The sequence below is a fragment of the Colias philodice genome, chromosome 1, assembly GCF_061535455.1.
Source record: "Colias philodice isolate Cphi_HAF_F1 chromosome 1, ilColPhil1 Martin Lab GWU primary, whole genome shotgun sequence".
Classification (NCBI taxonomy): Eukaryota; Metazoa; Arthropoda; class Insecta; order Lepidoptera; family Pieridae; genus Colias; species Colias philodice.
The window spans coordinates 8,128,864-8,153,134 of NC_143086.1; the positions used below are offsets into that span (position 1 = coordinate 8,128,864).

The 24,271-nt window shown below is 35.6% G+C and overlaps 1 protein-coding gene across 1 annotated transcript; it reads right to left on the reverse strand.

The window, feature by feature from the left end:
- Window positions 1–2,180: 2,180 nt before the first annotated feature.
- LanB2 (laminin subunit gamma-1) lies at window positions 2,181–23,021 on the reverse strand. The gene is made up of 29 exons (XM_089714513.1): window positions 22,865–23,021; window positions 12,381–12,499; window positions 12,104–12,252; window positions 11,900–12,017; window positions 11,615–11,798; window positions 11,318–11,523; window positions 11,138–11,241; window positions 10,097–10,282; window positions 9,724–9,949; window positions 9,387–9,601; window positions 9,083–9,297; window positions 8,584–8,947; window positions 8,326–8,511; window positions 7,835–8,032; window positions 7,578–7,747; window positions 7,100–7,224; window positions 6,678–6,833; window positions 6,404–6,524; window positions 6,132–6,316; window positions 5,930–6,047; window positions 5,595–5,836; window positions 5,311–5,515; window positions 4,922–5,159; window positions 4,584–4,786; window positions 4,422–4,503; window positions 4,216–4,304; window positions 3,797–3,926; window positions 3,490–3,583; window positions 2,181–3,339 (listed from the first exon to the last, which is right to left on the reverse strand). The coding sequence occupies exons 1-29, from the start codon at window positions 22,994–22,996 to the stop codon at window positions 3,189–3,191; spliced, it is 4,911 nt and encodes a 1,636-aa protein (XP_089570639.1). The 5' UTR covers window positions 22,997–23,021; the 3' UTR covers window positions 2,181–3,188.
- Window positions 23,022–24,271: the final 1,250 nt, after the last annotated feature.

Here is a 24,271-nt window from a genome sequence, read left to right on the forward strand (position 1 = left end):
AATTTTTAGGTAATTTCGGAACTATGCCGGTATTTATGAATATTGCTGCATATTATAGGGGGAAGTCTTCTTTGTATAGTATAATGCTATAGAAAGTATGCTAATTTTTATTATTTACAGATTGTATTTATTGATTTTACACCACAAGTATAAATCAATAAATGATATATCTATAAAGCTATATAATAAGCATACATCCAATAATCCATGTGATCCTAGAACAATAATGTTATTTTGATAAGAGCTGAAAAGAGATGCATGGAAATTAGTATAAACAACTTAGACTTTTTTCATAAATTATACTTTGTCTATCTCTTGATGGAACTGAATTTTATATAGAAACATATAATTCATTAGTTCCACTGTACCTTTATAAACTATCTTTTTCCCTAAAAATGTATATTAGCATAGTACACAGCAAGCTGTGGTCACAGTTTCCCAAAGAATTCTCACCCTTCTATGAACGCACACACACGCACTGCTCAGCCCAGAGCTCAACTACTTGCACATTGAAAGCACATTGTTATTACTACCGCTATTCGCTACCAGCATGATTTCCCGCGTGGTAACGCCTTATATCTGCGAACCATTAAGATTTGCCTGGAGCCTTCTATGTAAAACGTAATCGACATTTAACGTCTTTTCGTTTTACAAGTGCAAATACCTAAGTCTAATTAAAATAATAGAATTTTAAAATAAATATTATAAGATTGAAAAATTAATATTAAAGCAGGATTTTGCTTTTCATATAAGGATGTTGATTGATGAGCTGTTGTAACTATTACTTACTATTATGTTATTTAACGAAATCTTTAAAGATAAGCTTTTTTGTGGCAAAGTTCCACGTGGCTCCACCATACCGCAAGCTGATTTCACGCCCGGTCGTTTTACTGATATTGTCATATTATGTAAACATCATATTTTGAAACTATTCATCTATATTATATTACAGTAGCACCTCGTTAAGTCGAACCGCGATAAGTCAAAAACCTCCAAATCTCGAAAAAATGTCTTGTTCCCTTCCCTTCAAACCCGAAAACCTCCGTAACTTGAAATCTTGGCCCTCTGTTAGTCGAAATAATCACCGAGTCCCTCCAAGCCATTTTGGTACATATTTTAACTCTATAACTCGAAAAATTAAATTTGACCTCTGTATCTCGAACATGGCAACATTTTATTTTACAATCTTTATAATTTTTTTATAATTTGATCATTTGGACTTTAACAACTTGCCGACAGTGCAGTACACTATAATTTTCTTAGAAAACATTTTAGGAGTATACGATAATAAATTTATGACTCAACTAAACACGTGTTTGCATTAAGTAGGTATCTGATGACGAAATTATCGATTCAGTAGCTCAGAAAACCGATACTAATGATTAAGATGACATAGAAGACGTGAATAGTACATGCGCTCCATGCGTTTCCATCAAAGAGGCAAGAACCGCATTGAATACCTTACGAAATTTTATAGAGCAAACCAGTATCTCTGGTGAAGAAGAATTTTCTGCTCTTTATAGATTAGACAATGCTAGAGAACAACCAAATTATCGAAAGCAAAAGAAATACTGACTTTTTTAATGCCATATTTTAAAGTGAAACTTTTATTACATCGTCTCAAACTTTTTGGTCTGTGTAGCGCATGTCGCGTGACGGTCGGCTGCCGAGTATAGGTATAAAGCGAGGTATAAAGCAGTGTTAACCGTACGATAATTATCGTACAAATACGGTAATTTTGTGCCTAAGTTTCACTTTTACCGTGGTTTCATAAAACCACACAACATTTTTTATTTTAAAATGATTTGAAATAATGTTGATTTATAATAAATAAAAACATGTTTGTCACCTCTGCAAGTTGAATTTTAATGTACTTTACCTCTCTAACTCAAAATTTATAAGAATAAACCTCAAACTCTTTATGTCGAATCAAAATCCGCCTAAGTCGAAATCCTCCATAAGTTGAAAACTCTATAACTCGAATTTTTTGGCGTCTCCCTTGATATTCGACTTATAGAGGTGCTACTGTATATACAAAATAAAATCTGATGTCTGTTATATCGGAATTATTAAAAAACCACTTAGTTACAATATATTATGTACAAAGATAATAAGAAACCGCGACCACTGTTCCTTGTAATTAAGCACTTATAACAAAAATTATTAAAATAAAACACAAATTAAATGGCATATTAATTGTATTACAAATAAATAATCTCTAATAGGCACAAACCTCTGTGAAATGCAAATGATGTCACAAAAATTGCGCTGTTCAATACTCTAACATTCATCCATTTATTTCTTTGGCGAAACTTGTGTAGGAATAATTTTGATCCAAATAATAAAAAGGTTCTTATATTATAAAAGACCTTAATCTATTTAAAACACATTATTTTTACTAATTGTAGATATTTATAAGTATTTACACAATGTACCACTTAAATAAATATGGCACACAAGGCATATTGTCATTCCCTCTACATAAGTACATATAATTGCAAAAATCTTATTGTTTCCGTTTCCTTGAACGATACTAAGGCTAAGTACAAAAATGTTGAAACTACGAAAGCGCGAAATTAAAGTCTATACTGACCTAAATAACTGTAACAGATACGGGCACATAATAATGGTTAGCTATTTTGTTGTAATACTTGTGTGTCATATTATATCATATATATTTATAAACCTAACAACTGATTATTTTTTGCTATTTAAAAAAAATGTCTAATATATAAGTAAATGCTTTCTCCTTAATCAATGTACTTACATCTAAATACGATAAGCGTTAACAAGTCCATTCCATTACAATATATGCTTAAGTCACACAAATTAAAATTGAAAAATAAACCTTTTTTCAGACATATTATGACGAAATGTATAATTAGTGTAAAAATGCTTCATAAATATTATAATTAACAGATTAAAGCTGACCAGAATATCGATCGGTTCTAGCCTCTGAGGCTTATTGAAGTCTTTAAGTACAAAGAGTGAGGTTTGAATCTTGACTAACTGTTTTGCTGGATATTATGTCTAATTTAGTCAGATATACATAAGTTCATCCCGGAAATCGTTAATTGTTTCATTTATTTATGTACTATAACAAAGTTTATAATAGTCCATTAAAAATAATCCAACAATCGAATGTTTCATGTCAACAATTTTAATTATACAAATGAAACAATACGGTTTTATCTGTAATTAACTGGTCTACTCGGACCCTCAGTGGGTTCAAGGACGATCCTCTTGAAGCAACCGTCGGGAAGTTGGTCCAATATATCTTTAATGTTGTTCACTTCCCCACGAAGTAGATCATGTTCATCTTGATACTGTTTAATCCACCTATTGGCAAAAATCATGAATTAAATCAAAATTTCTTAAAGAAACACTAGTAAGAAGATTACTAATTTACTAATATAAAATAATTAAAAAACAAAAAACGCCTAAGGTAAGGAAATATTTTTACTAATTTATAAATTCAGTTATAAATACCTTTGATGGTTATTTTTAGCCTCAACCAATGACTTTATTTTACCATCAAGATCTTGTTCTTTAAGGGCTCGTTCGGCGTTGTCAAGGCTTTGTTCTGTAAATACAAAAAAATACGATGTAGAACGGATCGAAGTCGCAAAAATTTCATAATTTATTCTGATAATGAAGTGCAATAACACTTTTATATCGATATAAAGTTGAATGTATGTGTACGTGATGCAATGTACATTTTGCATTATTACAAAATGTGAGAAAATGTGCAGTGGACAATAGTTATTTATTCTGTTACCGCAGCAAATGTACTCACGTAATCTGTCAAGCGCCTCGTCATCCAGTGTTGGTAGATTTTGCAATTCATCCATTATTACTTTAAGATCTTCTAGTCCTTTAGTGACTTGCTTTTCAGCCTCTCTTGCATCCGTATCTGCTTGTCCGACCTAAATTAATAATATAAATGTTAGTAGGTAATCGTAAAGTTGTCTAAACAATCACTTGTTTAATACTTGTTTTTTGTATAGCAGCAAAGTCCTATTCAAATAATAGGCTATTCGTCTCAACTCAACAAATCAACTCAATCAAACAAATTCAACAAACCAAAAATCATTAAAATCCGATCAGCCATTCTCGAGATGTAAAATTTTTTAACATGAAGTTAACGAGTCATACACATGGATAAATAAGACTGTAACATAAATGAAAAATTTTATACTTTACGTCATGACTTACCTTCATCTTCGCGTCCTTAGTGAGTTGCATATTATCTTTGGCCTGTTTTTCTAGGTCTTCTATTTGTTGAGCTGTTCCTTTTACCCGTGCTAAAATAAAAATATAGCGAATGGTCGATTATTCATATATTTATACAGTTTTTATTTATAACTAATAAAAAAAAATATATTTTATAAAATTTACTTAAAAATTCTACTGATACTTACTGGATAGTTTCTCAGCTTCATCCCTAAGTTTACCAGCTTCAGTGCGCGATGCCGATGCTTTCTTTCTTATTTCATGAGCTGCCTATAAAAAAGTAGTATTGTGTGAACTTTGCGTCTTATTGCAATAACATTAAGAGTCATTTTTATATTTATTATCTTTACCTCTGATGCTTTGTCCGCATATTCTTTTTGAGCTTGTTGCGCCAAGTCTCTCGCTTCTTTAGCTTTGTCGCTGGCGGTGTTCAACTCTTCAGTAATGCTTGAAATACTTTCCTCAGCCGCGGCTACCTTGGATTGAACTTCTGGAACATCGAATGCAGCTTGTTCGGCAAGTTGACGAGATTCTGTCACTTGGTCGCTGAATTCTGCAATGATTCGATTATTATAAACTTCCTTGATGTCTAAAGGTTAATTAAAAAGTCAAATACTAAAAAGTAAAGATAAATAAGAAAATGTAGATAAACAACGTCAATATCCACTAATCTAAACAGTTAGGTCACCTTTTAATGTTTGATATATTTCATTAGCGTCCTTCAACGTTGCATTTGTTAGTTCAACATCATTTTTCGCTTGAGCCTGCAATTCATCCAATCTTGCGAGAAGATCATTTAATTCGTCCTGTCGGTTTTGACCTTGATCTAAAAGACTCCTGCCCTGATTAACTGCGTTTACTATGGCCCGCAGAGTTTCTTCATTATTTGCTATCAATTGGTCTAATTCTGCTGACTTTTCGTCGATCTAAAATAAGTGTAAGAATGTAATGCTTAAAACTTCTTTCGATGTATTTGTTGTTAAAATATAGGTACATACTTATTTTGGGTATTGATATTTTAGTTAACATAATTAAAGTTATGTTTATTATGAAAGCCAAGAATAAATAAATACTTACAGTTTTATTCATTTCTAGCGAATCGTGGTGCAATTTGCTAAGTTTTATGTCTGGTAATAAAGTTGTATTGACTTCAGCGTAAAGACCTAAAGCTTCCTCGTATACGGTCTTTGCTCGCTTAAGAGCTTGGTCTGCAAGCTCCGAAAGACTACTTAATTTTCCAGATGCTGCGTTTAATTCATTCGCCAACATTTGTACTTCATTACTGAAATTAATACCTTTGTAAGTATACAATTATATTATAATTTTCCTTCTAATCAATGTAAATTAATAAATCTGCTAACCTTATATTAGCTTGTTTAGTAATACCATCTTTAGCGATTTGATTAGCTGCTATGGAAGTGTTGAACGCCTTCTCCGCTATATCTCTGATATTCTTTGCCTCGTTTTCTAATTTTTCTGCGAGGAGCCTGGATTCTTTCGCAAGTGCAGACATATCAACTGACTGCTTACCAAATTGATCAGATCTGTTTCGTGCCTTAGCTAATGCAGCTGCACCTTCGCCGTCAAGATATTCCAAAGCACTCTAAAGAATACAAACATAGCCCTTTAGTAACGAATCAAGCAGAAAATAATAAAATACAATGTACTCTGTACATAGAATATGAAAAACCCTCACATTAATTTCTTTCTGTGCTGCTTCTATTGTATCTTCAGCTTTCGATACATTACCCTTACTTCTTTCAACTGATTCATTGCCTTCGTAACTTTCGTCCTCAATTTTGTAAAGCATATTTCTGTAAAAGAAAATGTTATAATTTTCCAAAACATATAATCAGGTATTTTTCAAATTATCTATGTATGGTGTTTATTTTAATTACCTAACATCTGAGAGTCGATCAGCAAGCTCCGCCAAATTATGAGTGAGGCTTGTTCCAGGTCCATTTCCAAGTTGGTCTTGAGCTTCTTGCACCAACCTATCGATTTCTTGTCTCACACGTTGCAATTCATTGTCAAAATCGGCATTCTCAACAACTGTTGGTGCTTTCGAAATTTTCGCTAAGATCTACAATGAATTTTTTTTATAAATTCCATAAGTTTTATTATATCATAAATAAATAAGAGAATCTATTCAAAATAATATTTTACTCACATCATCTAATTCCTTAAGTTGCTGTCTATGTTGATTAACGGCGTCTTGAACAAGATTATAGCATGGCGGACAATCTTCGCAACCCTGACCGTCTGCACGTCGCTTTTTGTTTTCCATACATCTTTAATTTTAATTTTAGTTCATATAATTTTTTTACTTAAAATTTTAATTCACAGTCACTTATTTAAATACTACCCTTTTTGTAATATTAAGAGTAGGTATAAAATATATATACATATTTTTTCATTGAGGTTTTTCATAAAAGTAATCTCACCTGTCACATCGGCGCCCTTCCACATTCTCTTGGCAGGAGCATTGGCCAAACTTATCACACTGGTAGTCAGTTGATCCCCACTCATCGCAGTCACAGTCACGACAGCCCTCTGTCGAGAACCCGTAGTGATACGCACGGCAGCGGTCGCAATGAATCCTGATAAAAACAAATTAACTGTAGTCTCTGGTCATATCTATACTAATATTATAAAGCTGAAGAGTTTGTTTGTTTGAGCGCGGTAATGTCAGGAACTGCTAGTACGATTTGAAAAATTCTTTCGGTGTTAAATAGCCCATTTATCGAGGAAGGCTATAGGCTATATATCATCACGCTAAGACCAACAGGAGCGGAGCTACGCGTGTAAAACCGCAAGGCACAGCTATTTATCAATAAATTAATATAATCAATAGATTTATATTTACCCATCAATACCAGGTTTACAGTAACATTGTCCAGTTGCGGGGTGGCATGAAGCGTTGTAAGAACCTTCGAGATTGCAATCACAGGCCTTGCATCCTTCACCAGAATTAATGTTGTAATAGCCATCCTATAAAAAGTAAAAATAATATTTATCCTAGTCTACTTAATTAATTATTGCGATCAACGTAATATGCTGTAGGTACTCTGAAAGCCTATTTTTAATTATGCGCCATCTTTTGTGCAACGTCAGTACCTCTTGGTATCCTGTGGTATCCACAGTATGGTATGGCGCCAAAAAGCTTGCATTAGTAGTGACACCTATGCCTCAATAGCTAAACTACTATAAAACCTCGAATGATATTATAAATTTTATTTACGTAGCTATAACGTATATATTATATGTTTATCCTATCGAAGTTCGTTAATATTTTATATTTTAACGGAATAATTTTCAGATTAAATAATTTTTATTCTAATTACCTCACACTTATCACAATTTCTGCCTATAACATGAGATCTACAAGAGCAGAATCCGGTTAAACCATCACATTGTGGAGGACCTTCGGGACTCTCCAGAGTTCCAGCTTCATGACATTCACACGGCCTACAATCCCCTTTTTTCTTCTGATCTAGCGCGTCTCCGTAATAACCTTAATGAAAATTAATAGCAACATGATAGTAATTTGTGTATTTGCTCGGGAAGTAAAAAAGAATTGTTTTGATAAATATACACTTACCACTTAAACATTTGTCACAATGTTCGCCTGCAGTGTTGTAAATACATTTAAGACATTCACCAGTAGTTCTATTACAGTTCCCTACTGCATTTGGATCTACATTTCCGTTACAAAGACACTCTTCACATTCTTTTGGAGCTCCAAATTGGCCAGTTGGATCACCGAAATGTCCGTCAGCACACACTTCACATCTTGGTCCTAAAAAAGAAAAAAGTATGGAAAATCTAAAAGTGCCGTAATCTCTGTGTATTTTTTATATGAACTATATTATGAACTTTAAAATAAGTTACCATCTTTTTAAAATAGATGTTTGCTATAATGAATACCGAAAATAATCTTACATAAAATCACATTTTATAAATCTTTATTTATATTTGTTTTTGTTGTCGTTTAATGATTATTTTCCTTTTTAAGTGGAATATACCTAGGGTCCCGTTTTACCCTTTCGGTACGGAATCCTAAAAATGACTGTGGGTAAACTAAATTCTTACCAGCATATCCATTAGGACAATCCGTACAAACTATGCTCTGGTCCATCAATTGAATACAGCCACTGTCCTTTGGACAGGGACAAGGCTTACAGTCATCGGGTGTGCCCGCTATAGCATTTCCATAAAATCCTTTTGCACACAATTCACAGTTACTACCAGTTGTATTATGCTTACAAATACAGAAACCTGAAATAAATTAAACAATTAAGAAAACCACAAATTTACTTTTGTATACTTATATTGTGAAAATATACTCACCAGTTGCTGTATCGCAAATATGAGCGTGACCATTACAATCACATGGAATACAGGTCGAGTAAGGCCCACCGTTAGCTGGTTCATGTTTAAATCCAGGAGCGCACTCCTCACAGTAATCTCCGACGTAAGCTTTAGGACAAGAACACTTCTCAACCCAATTTGCCGGATCGGAGCCTTTCTCACGTCCTATCTTTGCTGTGTCCAGCTTGAAGTTCATGAGATAACCCTGACCACCTTTATTATATGTTCCTCTAATTTTAATAGCTGTAAGATTTTGCAAAATCGACATGAACTCGAAGTTAGATAGCGTTGGAGTCCAGCCATATTTCGGATCTTCGTGTAGTCTGAATTTGTATTCTTGTTCCTATAAGAAATACGACAAAATATAATGTCTTCACAAAAGCTTAAGGTTGCAAGTATATAATTCGCTCTTATTTAATATCGCAATCGCTTAAGCATAGATAGAGTCAATCGCTGAGCAGTAATGAAAATTATATACCTGATCTGAAGGCTCCGGATTGTTTTGGCCATAAATGTTCATTGATATAGAACTGTGAGCACCTTCAAGAATTATATCTTGTGATGAAGGGTAACCTCTGTTTTCTCCCAAACGTAGTGTAAATTTAAGGTCATGATTATAAGACAGTCTCTGATCTCCCAGAAATTGATTAGAAGCAACGAAATAGACAATTTCTGAACCCAATGACGAAACGGCTAAAAATAAATATTAATAAATAAAATATTTAGTATTAGTATCTAAACTACAGGGACAACGTGACAAAACGATTTTCTGCTATATTTACCTATATTTTGGGTGTTAGCATTAAATTGGAGCTGAGAAGATTTTCTGTCACTATTTTCTGCAGACCATTTTTCAGCATCTCTAATAAAGTGTGCACTTAGCTCATGTGCCTGATATTTAGGTGCTGAGCTACATTGCGAAGAATGTCCAAAACAGAAACAGGGAGTACAACCGAACTCATTGTCCAGGTCTAAGTTGAAAAATCCAGGTTTACATCTACAAACATTACAATTATTAATTATATCACATTTTACAAGCGTAGTCAAGTTTGTTGTTCTGTAATACTCAATACCATTAAAGTCACTTATATTAATTGTTTGCTTCAATATTTAACTTACTCTCTACACTGTTTTCCTTCCACGTTCTGCTTACAGAGGCAAATACCAGTAATCGGGTCACATTGAGGGCTGTTGGCATAGGATCCGGACTCATTGCAACCACAAGGCTTGCAGCCTTGGTTTGTGAAATCGTAGTGATTTGGTGCACAGACGTCACATTTTTCACCGGTAACACCAGGTTTGCACTGACATTTACCTTCCGAATTACATTGAAGACTACGTGAACCTATAAAAAAATAACTCTTTAAATTCGATTCACTTTTTTTATAATTAGCCTTACGGACAGGCATTAAGTTATAATAGGCATGTAGTCAGACTGGGTCCAAAAGGTGGTACCTAGGTGAAAATAAATCGGTTCCAATAAGCTATTTACCTGTTGGGTTGCAGTTACAAGGCATACAGATATCTTCAGTTCCTTGGAAGTAGTTCTCCTTACAACGTTCACAATTAGCACCGTCTCTGTTTTCAGAACAATCTATACAGTGACCACCGTGTCCAGTCCGTTCATATAAATCTTTATCGAAGTAACATTTGTTTGAAAATCCATTGCAATTGCACGCTGAAAATAACATGTAATGCTCAAAGTTCACATATTTCTGACACAGTTATTAAGAATTTTCGCAAAGATAAATAATAACTAGTTACAATACAAAAAAAATATTATTAATAAATAATAATCATGGTGTTCATTTTCTGATTTCATATTTGTTTTGCAAGGTCATACATTGGTCATAGAGTTCGCGCTAAATCACTTGACTGTTCGAAAGTATGAACTATTATCTAATTATTGTTGTCATGTTATATATAAACACAAAATTTTGAGTCAAAGAAATATCAATGCGAATATAACTTTTGAGAAATTAACATCATAAACTTTGAGGTAACTATATAATCAGATTTTCGTCTCTAACTTTTACACAGAGAACAAAAAATAAGGACAATTTATATTATGAGTAGCTGGTGCTGGATGCGCGGGCTGCATGCATTCCGGAGGGAGGGGGGGGGCTTTTTAAATTGACCAGTTTTATCAACAGAAATAGCAGGTGCGCAATGCAGAGGATCTTCTGCCATCGGGAGCAGGATTGTAAAGCAGTTGGTGCGCATTTTAAGCAGCTCACCAGATTGTTTGCGTAGATCAGTTTTATCGATACAGTAGGTAATGCTGGTGCGTAGTACTCCAATAAATAACAAAATAAAATTACAGTTTTAAAATTACACAGCCGTCCAACGACGTCTAGACGGGATAAATATATGATAAAATGTTGTTTTAATATTTAAATAAAAAATAAATTTTCTGCCCCAAGGATGCCCCAAAACTATATTCATCAACGTGTTTATTACTCAAACCCTGTAATGATAAATCTATTCGCAGTCGCCAACAATCGCATAGTTTAAGGAATCGAAAAGCGCATACCTTTGCATTCATGTACGTTAGTCGGAGAAGCGCGGCCCCACGGAGCGTCGTTGTAGAAGTCCAAGCACCTCTCGCACTCTCGGCCAGCTGTGTTGTGTTCGCATCTACAAAGGCAAAGGATGAATCAAATTAGATGATTATCATCTCTGTCATTTACTTAGATATTTAAGCCATACACACCTGCAGTATCTGGCCCTGCTTCCATCCGACAATTCATGAGTGTCACAGACCGAAGCATGACCGTTACATTTGCACCGAGCGCCGACCGCGACGTCCGCTATGGCGTACCAGTAGGATTGCAACACTTGAGTATCGCCAAATATCTCGTCACCAAAAGTATTCAGCCGATCGAGCGAAATCCTTATATCTGTCGCTGTTACCCATTCCTGAAAAATACATTTACGTAAAAATTTCGATAAAAATTGAAAACAACACGGTATATAAGTAGGTACCTACGTAAATTGCAAATTGTCTTACCTGTAATTCCGGGCTACTATCGAAAGTATAAGCTGAAGGCCTTCCTTCGAGAGTGGAGAAGAGTACGTTTCCGCCAGATAGAGGAGAAATGTCAGAATATTCACTGGTACAAAGGGCTCTGGTTTCTGCGCCCATTTCAGCGGCACGCTGTTCTTGGACGCCGTATGTATCACGGCATGATGCACTAATTGAAGAAGTAGGAGGTTAGTGGCATAAAGATGTGTTTATTATGTCATGTTATTTTGTATTTAATATTCATGAAATTAAAATAATTAATAAACTAACCTGAAATATTGATAAGGCTCCCAATCCGAATCCTCGCTAGATTTTTTATAAATAGCAAAACTTTGTGGCCTCGGTGAATAGAACACTATTCTGACGTAAGTGATATCGTATGCCTTGCCTAACAAAAGAATAAAAGACTACATTAGTACTTTAGTTACAACTACTAATTGTATTATAATGTAATGTACTACGTTCTACACTTACCCAAATGTAAGGTCAAATTCACTTGATTGGGATATTGAATGCCTTCCTTCATAGTTTCCGATTGCCACCAAGTCAGGTTATCTTGCTCATAATGTAAATCAGTGAGGTAGTAACTTGAAAACTGACCCGATTGACAATAATCACAGGACCTAAAACGTACAAGTTTGTTGGAAAAATTAAAGGAAACTTCATAAATATTCTTCTACAATTACATTACTTCGTTACAAACTAATGATGAACACAAATAAGGTACATATATATATTCTGCGCTAATTACCTAGAAGACGTGCCAGCAGATGTTTGGATGCAATACATCTTTACACCATTGTCTCCGCAGGTGTTGGTTGCTTCCATTTGAACCATGAAAGCCGCATTTTCGAATTCTGGTATACATCTCTGGAATAATTCATATTGTTTAAGTATTGTGTTAAAAAAACTTGGATAAAATCAGTGAATTCATATTTCTAGCTTATTCGAATTCATATTTTTATTATCTTGCAGATAAGAATACACAATTGCAGAAAATCTATACATATAATAAAATCGTAGGAAAGTCAAAACTGTACATTGAATATTTTTTTAAAAGAATACATAATCCATGATCTATAATCGATATAGAAGCCAAAAATATAGTTTTTAGAATTTTTGTCTGTTTGTCTGTTTGTCTGTTTGTCTGTTTGTCTGTATGTTTGTCCGAGCTAATCTCGAAAAGTACTGCATAGATTGACTTCAAATTTTGCATGAATATTACTAACAGGTCGTGTGAGGTTTTTTTAAACATATTATCATGCTATCACCTCCGGGGGAGGAGCTGTGAACCTTTACTTTTCTTACGTATTCCGTGAACTACGACAGCGTACAATCTAAAGACTCATGTTTAAATGTTGTTTTTGAGTAAGCCATGCTATTATCTAGCTTTACACTATAAAAACTACGTCATTTACGTAATTTGGGCAGAGAAACTGTTTAATGAATCTTAGTACTATAAAGACAAATTTGATTCAGCGCCATCTATGAGATTTCGTAAAAATCAAATCAATTTACATGTTAACACTACTGAACACAATGTTAAAAATTAATAATTTAAATATAATTATGTTATTTATTTATTTAACTCTTTAACCCATAATAAATCTTCCCTTCCCTATAAGGTGCGCTTATATAATTCGTGTGAATATACTACATTTTTAAAAGTGAGGGTAGATGTATATTATTTTAAGTCAAACTAGACACCATTACAGTTAATCTAATATTGATTGTGTTCATTGGTTACATTTTTAAAAATCTTCGTGATTTAATAATTCGATCACGAGGCGGGACTCTAATACAAAAAGGTTAGTTCGTTGATAATTATTATTCCTTCATCATTTACATGTTGTTAGTAAAAATATACTTTGACTGTTAATACTTTTGTTCAGTATTTATCTGTATGATTATTGCTTGGTAATTAATATATTTTCATGTCGTATACCTAATTAATAATTATAAACATAAGTGTGATGTGAAACTAGCTGGATTTATTTTTACACACTCACAGTCTTATATTTTGTGTTAATGTTAAAATAGTATTAATAGTGTAAATCATAATATTTTTTCAAAGTTAAAAATATTTCCTTTTTTCTGATGGTGTTGCCATCGAATTAAACCGCGCTGTCGTTTCGTTCACAAAAAGTCATGTTATTAGGACCGAATATGTAGCCGCCTCAACTTACGGAAACGAGAGTAGACTAGAACTTACGGAACGTTGTCTGTTAGTTATTATATAGTCGAATTTAACGTTACATGGAAATTGGAATCTAAATATATGTATACCTACTTATATTAAATCTGTAGAGGTCAATTCTGCACATGAAATATATTTCCTAAATAACTATTACGAGGTGATTAGAGATCGACATCGACGTCAAAAATGTTTGTCCGTCTGTCTGTCTGTATAACCGTTATAGAAACAAAAACTACTCGACGGATTTAAACGAAACTTGGTACAATTATTTTTCATATTCGTGAGCAGAGCAGCAACTCCATTTTTAAGCTTTCGTCGCGTGTGCGTTCTTAATGCGTGTATCTTAATGGTTAAAGCTACACAGAAATCAAGTATGAAAGAAATGTTCTCCATATTATATAAAAAATATCTCCCGACATCATAAATGTCTATCTTTTATGGTTGAGCTTAGGAGTTCAAAGCTTTCTGATTATATTTGTCTACTAGCTGTCCCCGCGACTTCGTTCGCGTGGAATAGTGACTATGGGACCTATGACCATGGGCTCAGGGTGGGGCAACAATAAAAAATCATTTTTATTTTCATGCTCCCACTCCCGCGCCCACTCGCACTCCCACGCCATATGCCACGTTCAGTCCCAATCCCACGCCCACGCCCACTCCCCTTCACAATTAGTACCTACCAGATCAAAGGGTAAGCGCCCCACCCAGCCCCACCGTGGCTACGCCCATGCTGAATTACTACTTAACATACAATTATTGAGTAAATACGTACAACCATACTGTACTGTTGTACTACCATAAATAATTAAAAGAATTGTTATTAAAATTTCTTACTAAACTGAGCTAAAAAACTTACCAAATTATTAAAGAAAATCAAGAAATGAAATGCCTAACCTATACCAAATAGTTACTACATATTGTAATTAAAAATTATGATTAGTATATAATATCGAAAATCAAAAAAGAAATGCCTAACTAATTCTACGTAAAATTTCTTTTAAATTATGTCATATTATTTTTTAGGAACCAGGGGGGGGGGAGAGGAGCAAATTCTATTTCCTTCCTTTCTTAACGGATGTTTTTAATAATCTATGGTGTAGCCAGTAGCCACTGATCAGCTTAATCGATACTCAGTTTTTATCAAATCCAGAAACAAATCCAAATTAGATCTTTCCTGTCTCACGCACGTAACTAAAGGCTGAAGAGAGAGAGAGCACGTAACTAAACCGTTTAGACGAAGAAAAGTGTATAGAAAAAGGAATAAATAATTTCATAAACTTCCCGACGATCTTTAAAAATAAATTATAACTTTCATTTTTTTCATTCCCACTTTTACCCCTATGTAGGTATAATAAGTGGATGAACCAATTTTGATACACTTTATCTAAGAACCAGCGTCGGAAAATATTCTGCCTAACAAAAAAAACCGCATCTAATTCGGTTTACCTGTTAGCCAGCTACGGTGCCATAGACAGACACACACACACACACAGAAATACATAGCGGTCAAACACATAACACCAGTCTTTTTGCGTCGGGGGTTAAAAATATAATACGACATAATTTAAAGGACATTTTATGTGGAAAATTTACCTATACACCAGGGTAGATAATTTTTGAAACAAAAAAAAAATCGCAGTAGGATGAAACCCATTAGAAAAGGATATGATAAAAATGTAAGGAAAAATAAATTACGGTCAATCGGAGTTCGGGAAGTGGGAGGGGGGGAGCTTTTAAGAGAAAAAAATGGTTTCTCTCGATTTCTCGATAATAATAACACCTGCTAATTTTTTTCTACATATTTTAATTGTACAGACATCACTTTTCCACAATTTTATTATATGTATTGATGATGATGATTGAGATTATAACACTCTTAGTCCGTTTTAATTTTTATTCACCCGCATCAGTGCCACCTAAAAAATCTTTATATATCGAAATTCGAGCAAAGTTAAGAAAATGAGAAATAAGAGTTCTCAAGGATCGTTAGAGATAAGAGGCTTACTATTGACCGAAAACAACATGTGTTATGCCGAACCTGAAACCGCTTCACAACGAGAATTGCGGCTCACAGCTGACCGCGAACGGCATGTACTATCCTGTGAGACCGAAACCTTCACTGAGGGTATATATAACGTCTCACAGCTGATCGCAAATGGCATATTGTACTATCCCGTGAGACCGAAACCCTCACTGAGAGGGAATTACGTCTCACAGCTGATCACGATCGTCATATTTTATCTCGAGAATTCTGAAACTTTTACTCAATATGAAGACCGTTTGACAAATAATAGGGTGCACCATAATATTATTCGATCTCTCGAAGATGAACATGAGCATAAGCAATGACTAGAGTAGGGACGCGAATATTACCATTATTTGAGACAAGAACGATTAATAAGTTTGTTTAATGAAAGATTAAGAATTGAAACTATTGGTCTCTTTAAACGGACGAATAGCGAGAGGCCCGTCTTATTGCAGACAGATTTCGACATAGTCTTAATGACTTAGAGGTAAACATAGAAGATCAATCTACAAATTCGGTGGTGTGGTCCGACAAAATAATATAAAAGTGGGTTTGCTTATAACCTCACAATTGATTACAGATCATCTTCTGTATAGGCGATATTAACGTAGTATGTTCTTTTTGTAATGCTTTAAAGTGGAGTAAGGAGTCGGCTTTCGTTTGAAGATACGCCGGAACCTTTGAAATCACTACTTTTAAGTTTTAGAGGAACATGTGCAATCTAAACAGTTCTTAGACAATATTAGCTCTTATAGTATTGCGTTTTAAATGATCCTTTGGTGCTCAACAATTATCAGATGCTCCTTTCATTCTTACTTTTAAGATACAAGGTCAAGTTTATCATTTGATAGGATCCCTTTTGCCTGAAGGCCAACCTAAGTTTCTTTAAATATATTTTGTATTCGACTACGACGAATAATCGAATACAAGAAATCAATATTTCTCGAATTTAAAACTGAACTCATTTCACAATTTTAGAACATGTTAATTCATCAGGTTAATCCGTATATGGGGTGTAAGGGAGCACAACAACATCTCAGTGCTCCAAAAGTCAACCTCACCTTCACGTGGTGCATCCTGTTAATCAACGGACGAGGCTCTGACGACCGATTGATGGCGGTATAACCATCCAAAAAGTGGCATAGTTAAATAGGTTACGCCGGTAATGGGCAGCAGCATCACCGGTGAGAAAAGGCTATGCTCTGCGGTCGCCAACCCGCATGCCCAGCGTGGCGACTATGGGCATTTACCTCCAATGGCTTGTCAAATTCAACCACGGCCCCCAGTTCCCGGTAGTTCTACTATTCCCGGCTACGGCGGCGGTCGTGGTAACGGTAGAACAGGGGGTGCGAAGAATCCCCGGGCTACGGTAGGCCGCCAAATCCAACTGACCCTTGCAACGTATAACGGACGCACGCTACGGCTTGACGAACATCTAATTCAGCTTGAAGAGGAGCTTAAACACATTAAGTGGCATATTCTTGGGCTATGTGAAATCCGAAGAGAGGGAGAGGATACCATAACACTTGAATCGGGCCATCTAATGTACTACAGAGAAGGAGATCGTCGTTCCGAAGGTGGAATTGGGTTTTTGGTCAATAGAGTCCTCCTTGACAATATTGTAGAGATATCCAGTGTGTCATCTAGGGTAGCGTACCTGATAGTTAAGCTTACTAAGCGATATAGCCTTAAAGTTATACAGGTTTACGCACCGACATCGACATACTTGGACGAAGATGTTGAAAGCTTCTATGAAGACATCTCAAAGGCTCTACATAACACCAAGAAGGCCCACTTTAATGTTGTCATGGGTGATTTTAACGCAAAAGTGGGAGTACAAAATTGCAATGAATTTGTGATTGGGCCGCATGGTTTTGGATCTAGGAACCAAAGGGGCCATATGTTAGTCAACTTCCTAGAAAAAGAGGGACTATTCTTAATGAATTCCTTCTTCAAGAAGAAGACTCAAAGGAAGTGGACGTGGCAAAGCCCTGATGGACAGACAAAAAATGAAATCGACTTCATCATAACAGACAAAAAGCGAATATTCAGGGATGTCTCTGTGATCACAAGGATTAAAACCGGCAGTGATCACAGGTATCTAAGAGGCTCTCTGAATATCAATTGCAATCTTGAACGCTATCGTTTGATGAAGTCGACACTTCGGCCCAACAAAATCCAAACTGATGCGGAGCCCGAGTTTCAGCTAAAACTGGAAAATCGCTTTGCAGCTCTGGAAACCACAGACGATGTTGACCAAAGACTCGAACAAACTGTTGATATACTTAGGCGGGAAGGAGCAGCCTTCTTCAAAAGATTGCGCACTGGCAGAAAATCAAAACTCTCGGAGGGGACTTTGGAATTGATGAAACAACGACGTGAAAACCCACCGCTAACTTTGTCAGAACAACGGGCTCTAAATAAGAGAATCAGCAAGATGGTACGATACGACCTCAGATGCTCCAACACCATTGCAATTAAAAAAGCAATCGAGGAAAATCGAGGCTCGACAGTATTCGCTCGAAAACTCAATAGAAGCCACTTGACAAAGTTAACAACATCCATGGGGAGCGTCGTTACATCGAAGCCAGAGATTCTCTCCGAAGTTGAAGATTTCTATAGCCGTTTATACGCTTCGCATGCACCGCAGCCTGAGTCCACCTGCAGTCAAGACCCGAGAGCCACCTTGACACGACATTATACAGAAGATCTGCCTGAAATAAGTCTCCACGAGATCGAGTTGGCTCTCGGACAACTTAAAAACGGAAAGGCCTCAGGTGAGGATGGAATAACAACAGAGCTCCTTAAAGCAGGTGGAGCTCCGATACTTAAAGAACTAGTTGATCTTTTTAATTCTGTTCTCTTCACCGGGAGAACTCCGCAGACGTGGAGCAAAAGCATTGTCATATTATTTTTCAAAAAGGGCAATAAAACCCTTTTGAAAAACTACAGACCTATATCGCTTTTGAGCCACGTCTATAAGTTGTTTTCTAGGGTAATCACAAACCGCCTTGCGCGCCGCCTCGATGAATTTCAGCCTCCGGAGCAGGCCGGGTTTCGAAGTGGTTATAGCACCATAGACCACATCTTCACAGTGCGGCAGATTGTGCAGAAGACAGAGGAGTACAATCAGCCCCTGTGCATTGCTTTTGTGGACTATGAGAAGGCTTTTGACTGCATCGAGACCTGGTCTGTTTTGGAATCCTTGCAGCGATGTCAAGTTGACTGGCGATATATACAAGTGTTGAGATCCCTCTACAATGCTGCTACACTAACTGTCCAAATCCAAAATCAGCAAACTAACCATATCCCTCTACGGCGAGGAGTGAGGCAGGGTGATGTTATCTCACCGAAACTGTTCACTACCGCGTTAGAGGATATGTTTAAGACGCTGAACTGGACAGAAAGAGGCGTAAACATCAATGGCAATAAAATCTCACACTTGCGATTTGCTGATGATATCGTCATCATGGCTGAATCGCTGCAGGAACTTCAACTTATGCTGAATGACCTTGCTGAATCCTCCCAACGAATCGGTCTCCGCATGAACACTGATAAGACTAAGATCATGATCAACGATCGCATTACACCGGAGCCGATCACTACTCAGGGAGTCATTCTTGAAGTTGTTCCAGAATATGTATACCTAGGGCAAACGCTACAACTAGGTAAGAACAACTTTGAGAAAGAAATTAGCAGGAGAGTACAATTAGGGTGGGCAGCGTTTGGGAAACTGCGTGGGGTCTTATTATCGTCAATCCCACAATGCCTAAAGACAAAAGTCTTCAATCAGTGCGTCCTACCTGTCATGACATACGGAGCCGAGACGTGGACACTCACAGTGCGGCTAGTCCACCAACTTAAAGTCGCTCAGCGTGCTATGGAGAGAGCTATGCTCGGTATTTCTCTGCGGGATCAAATCCGAAACGAAGTCATTCGCCAGAGAACAAAGGTTACCGACATAGCTCAACGAATTAGCAGGCTGAAGTGGCAGTGGGCTGGCCACATTTGTCGCCGAACGGATAACCGTTGGGGCAAACGCGTTGTAGAGTGGAGACCGCGACTCGGCAAACGTAGTGTAGGACGCCCTGTAGCAAGGTGGAGCGACGATATACGCAAGATTGCTGGTACAGAATGGCGGCGAACAGCTGAAGACCGAGCCAAATGGCGTGCCTTAGGAGAGGCCTATGTCCAACAGTGGACGGAGAAAGGCTGAAGAGAGAATCCGTATATATGCGTTTTAAATCGACATTAGAAGCTTTTCCTCAAGATGGTGATATTAATATAAAATTGGTATAAATGCCGATAGACGGAAGTCTATCAGCACTCAGGAATTCCCTGAGCGTGTTATAACGCCCAGGCCGCAGTATTACAATTTTTCCTACAGTAGGGCGACGAATGTATTTTCGCATAGCAACGGAGGGGAACTCGTGGGGGGTAAAGTGACGCGGGCCACGTACCACAAACATGTTTAGTTTGTGGTACCGAGCGCGAAAGAAAGTCATCGTGTTTTTAGTAAAGTTACTATGTAAACTAACGTAATTTATTACTTAGGTACATATTCTATAATGGTGCGCTCAAACTGTTAATCTACATTTAATTTAGATTATTATTTTAATTACTAAGAAATGTAGAATTTAAATCACATTCATTCATGTTTTCCTCAGATATTCGATGTCTATGATTTTCGATGATTTTAAGATTTTCTTATCAGAGTATTCAATTTTAATGTAGTTAAATTTTATAAGAGACAATTAAGAACATTCAAAAATAAAGTGTCACGTATTTTTTTTAAACGACGAATGACGAAAAACGACCGAATCGCGGACGAAGTCGCGGGCAACAGCTAGTGAATGAATATTTTAAATCCTCAATGGAGTAAAGTAGTCACAGATTATGCATAATATTATCTCAGTAATATTATTTTTAGCATATTTCCGTTGTAACATTATGGAAGCATGTAAAAAATATCCTCGCACATGGATCGAATTAAGAACAACTTAACGTTGTTTGTAGAGTAATTTAATTCTTTACAGATTATCGTCATTCCATAGGATTATGTTAGGATTAGTCATTCTATTTTAAAATATGCTACAAATGTAGATAATAATTGCTGTGATTATTTTTGTAGCACATCTATTGTTAAAAAAATTGAATGGGCTTGCTTGCCAATGAAGACTAATTTCAATTTTGTTTTGTTTTCATAAGTATAATGTAAAAGAATAATGACATAATGTATGCGCACACAGAGATTGACAGAGAATACGGAAACTGGTTTACGATCTCGTTCCATATGGTGGATTTGCCTCCAAAATAGTTTTACTATAAATAGCAGGCGTGTTGCAGGACATTCACATCGCTAGAACGTAGCTGAAGTCTACTCGATAATGATAGGTTTTAAATTAGCAGAATAGTTTTATAATCAATGGAAAACTCTTGATATAAAAATAAATAAACCAATAATTCTATGCCCTAGCTGAAAGTGTACCTGTTGTATACAACATGAATGTAGAGTTAACGTTAAATTTTGTCTTTTGCTTTATTAAGTATAAATATTATAATCTTATTTATCTAAATAAGATTTTAATATTTATAAGTACTTAATAAATAATCAAAATTTCACTTCCTTGAACTTTCATTTGCGAAAATTTCGTCTAAAACGGGAACGGAGAGTATGGCAGAAGGGATGCATAGGTACCACAGATTACTACGTCCTTACTGGACCTTTTTATATATTTTAATGTCTCTGGTTCACACGACCAGGAAAATTAGTCATCCATACTATATTAATTTAATATTATATTTACGGCTATGGAATCACGTCCGAGTTATGACCTAATTAGAGTGTGAAATTTATTTTTATCGATACAAAAAGATTATGTTTACAAAAACCTACACCGTTATAGAAATTTAATCGCAGATTTAAAATAACAGATATTATATTCTATACTAACAAGTAACAGTATAAAGAGGAACGATTATTAGTTTGTTATGATTTAAAGGAAAAACTATTCGATTTATTTTATCTTTAAGCAGGGCAAGCGGCTGGCAGTAAATATCAGTAGATAAATAGAAGAGAATAGAAGGTTCATCGTAGATTTAATCAGTACTCATAGGATGACAATACTTCTGTACACGTGAGTTAAGTGCGAGTCGGTCTCACGATACAGCGGGTTCCGTAGAAACATATTTAAGAAAAACAAATTTACCCATACAATTTATTGCCAAGCCAGACGTTACTTATACTCTTTTATTTATTGTTGTAGCTTCAATAAGAATACATCATAATATATGAAAATTTGTCTATGAATATATGTATTTTTGTATAATTGCGGGTATTTTACAATTTGCGGAGCTCATGTGTCAGACTTTGATTTAATGATGTTAAACTCAATTTCATTACAATATTTGATACATGCGATGATAAATGAAAGAACAACGGATGCGATGATAAGGCGGTTCCGCCAGCCCCTGATAACAAAACATTAGGGGCCCAGAGTAAACGAACTCTGTATGTATCAATGGACTTACAACATTTATTGTTCTTAACTTCGATAACCTCAAGATAATCTACAGCACCGAATAGCTACTACTATTATTATCTTGTACACAATTAAACACATAATAAATAGAATTACTCTATAACTCTATTTTACATAGAGTACCTAGGTATGTTAGATCAACTAGTTTCAATAATTTATGCGTGTTTTTTTTCAAAACATTTAACAGAGATATTTAAGTAATACCTACCTACTCTTACATTGAAACCCAGATTCTATATTGGAGTCAGGTAATTTGTAAATTTCGCAATTATCGCAACAGGCATGCAGGTACTTTACAGAATTACCTAAGTGCGAAAATTACCACCGTACAATGTCAAAAGGTCATTAACCGCTTATTTCTAATGAATCACAGAATAAATCATAGATTAACAATTAAAGCACAATATCGTACAAGATGTGGACACGAACGTAAAAGTTTTAAAAGCTCCACTTAAAATGATTGCACTCACTTGCGGCTGTCCGTCGTTCTTATAGCACGAAGCGAGTTTCTGCGATCCTATCCTGGGTGTGTGGTAGTAATCCTGCGCCGATGTGATCGCCATAAACGTTAGAAAGTGTATATAAATAAAAGTCCGCGCCATCTTGTAGAGCGCGTGGAGCTCGCGTCGACGCGCGTGCTGGCCGACCGAGCACTGACGCTCAGCTTGTTTCACAACAATACGTCACAGATCTGGCCACTGTTCATTACCAAACAGACCCATGCCTCACAGAGGCAGAGGAAAAATTTGTAATGTGTTTTTAAATATTGGCCCTTTTTAGAAGTTCCTCGTCATAAGTGTTCTTTATGTTATCTCAAGTTTTATATTCATTTAATTTAAATTATTCGTTACATTATACAATTTTAATTCTTAAATACAGTAAAGACAAGATTTTTTTTATTAAATTGTAATAAAGTAGAGTCTAACGGAGACTGCAATTGTCTGAGGCTAAGACCCACTTTTAGTTATTGTGCCACGCTAGTAAAAAATAATAACCATATATTTACATATAAATAAATTGTACTAAAATGTTATTCTAGCAAAATTAATTTGAATCTTGATTCTTCTCTAAAACAATGAATCCGTTCCAAGTTCCATCATTCAAAAAATAAAAACCACATGCGACGCCTATATTAAAATAATAATTTAGCTTTTTTTAGTTTTTCGACTTTATAATTAAGGTCAGATACTTCGTTCTTCTTTTTCTAATTACATATTCTTTGAGCCAGTTTCGGAACGCATTTCTAAGCGCAGCGCGGTGGCCTCATAGCGACCGTTTTTTGTGAACAGGCCTGAAAAGGTCTGAGCTTTTGTTTTCTGCCAGAATGCCACCATGTGCGGTCATTTGTAAAGGGACTGGGATGTATTTGATTTTATTAAAGACTAATATTCCTATTTACATGTACATAAATAGTACAACGCTGGTAAACCTAATGTTAGTTCCAGTAAATAAACAACTTTTAATTGGTAATGACAATCAATTTTCATGCGCATTGCGCATACCTGTATTATTACAAAGGTATACCTATCTAGACATACATATTCGTGATTAAGAACCGCCGACGCATAGCTGACGCAGACGCGTGCATTAGGTCATTCAATACTCGACTGTCCGATGCTGTCTGTCTCTCTCTTTCATAGCGGCATATTTGGTGGTCGGGCCCTTTGTGCATACGCTACCCTTAAAGCCTAATGAAGCCCATAATATGTTCAGCGGTGATAAATACTGATATTGTTCCTTGTAGGCTGTTTTAATTAAACAAAAGAGCAAAGTAAGGTTCCTAGCACAAAAACTATTGGAAGTCATGTCACCGTGAGACCTTATATTTTTCAATTGAGAGGATTATATGTATATTAATTCCTTGGTATGAAGTGATC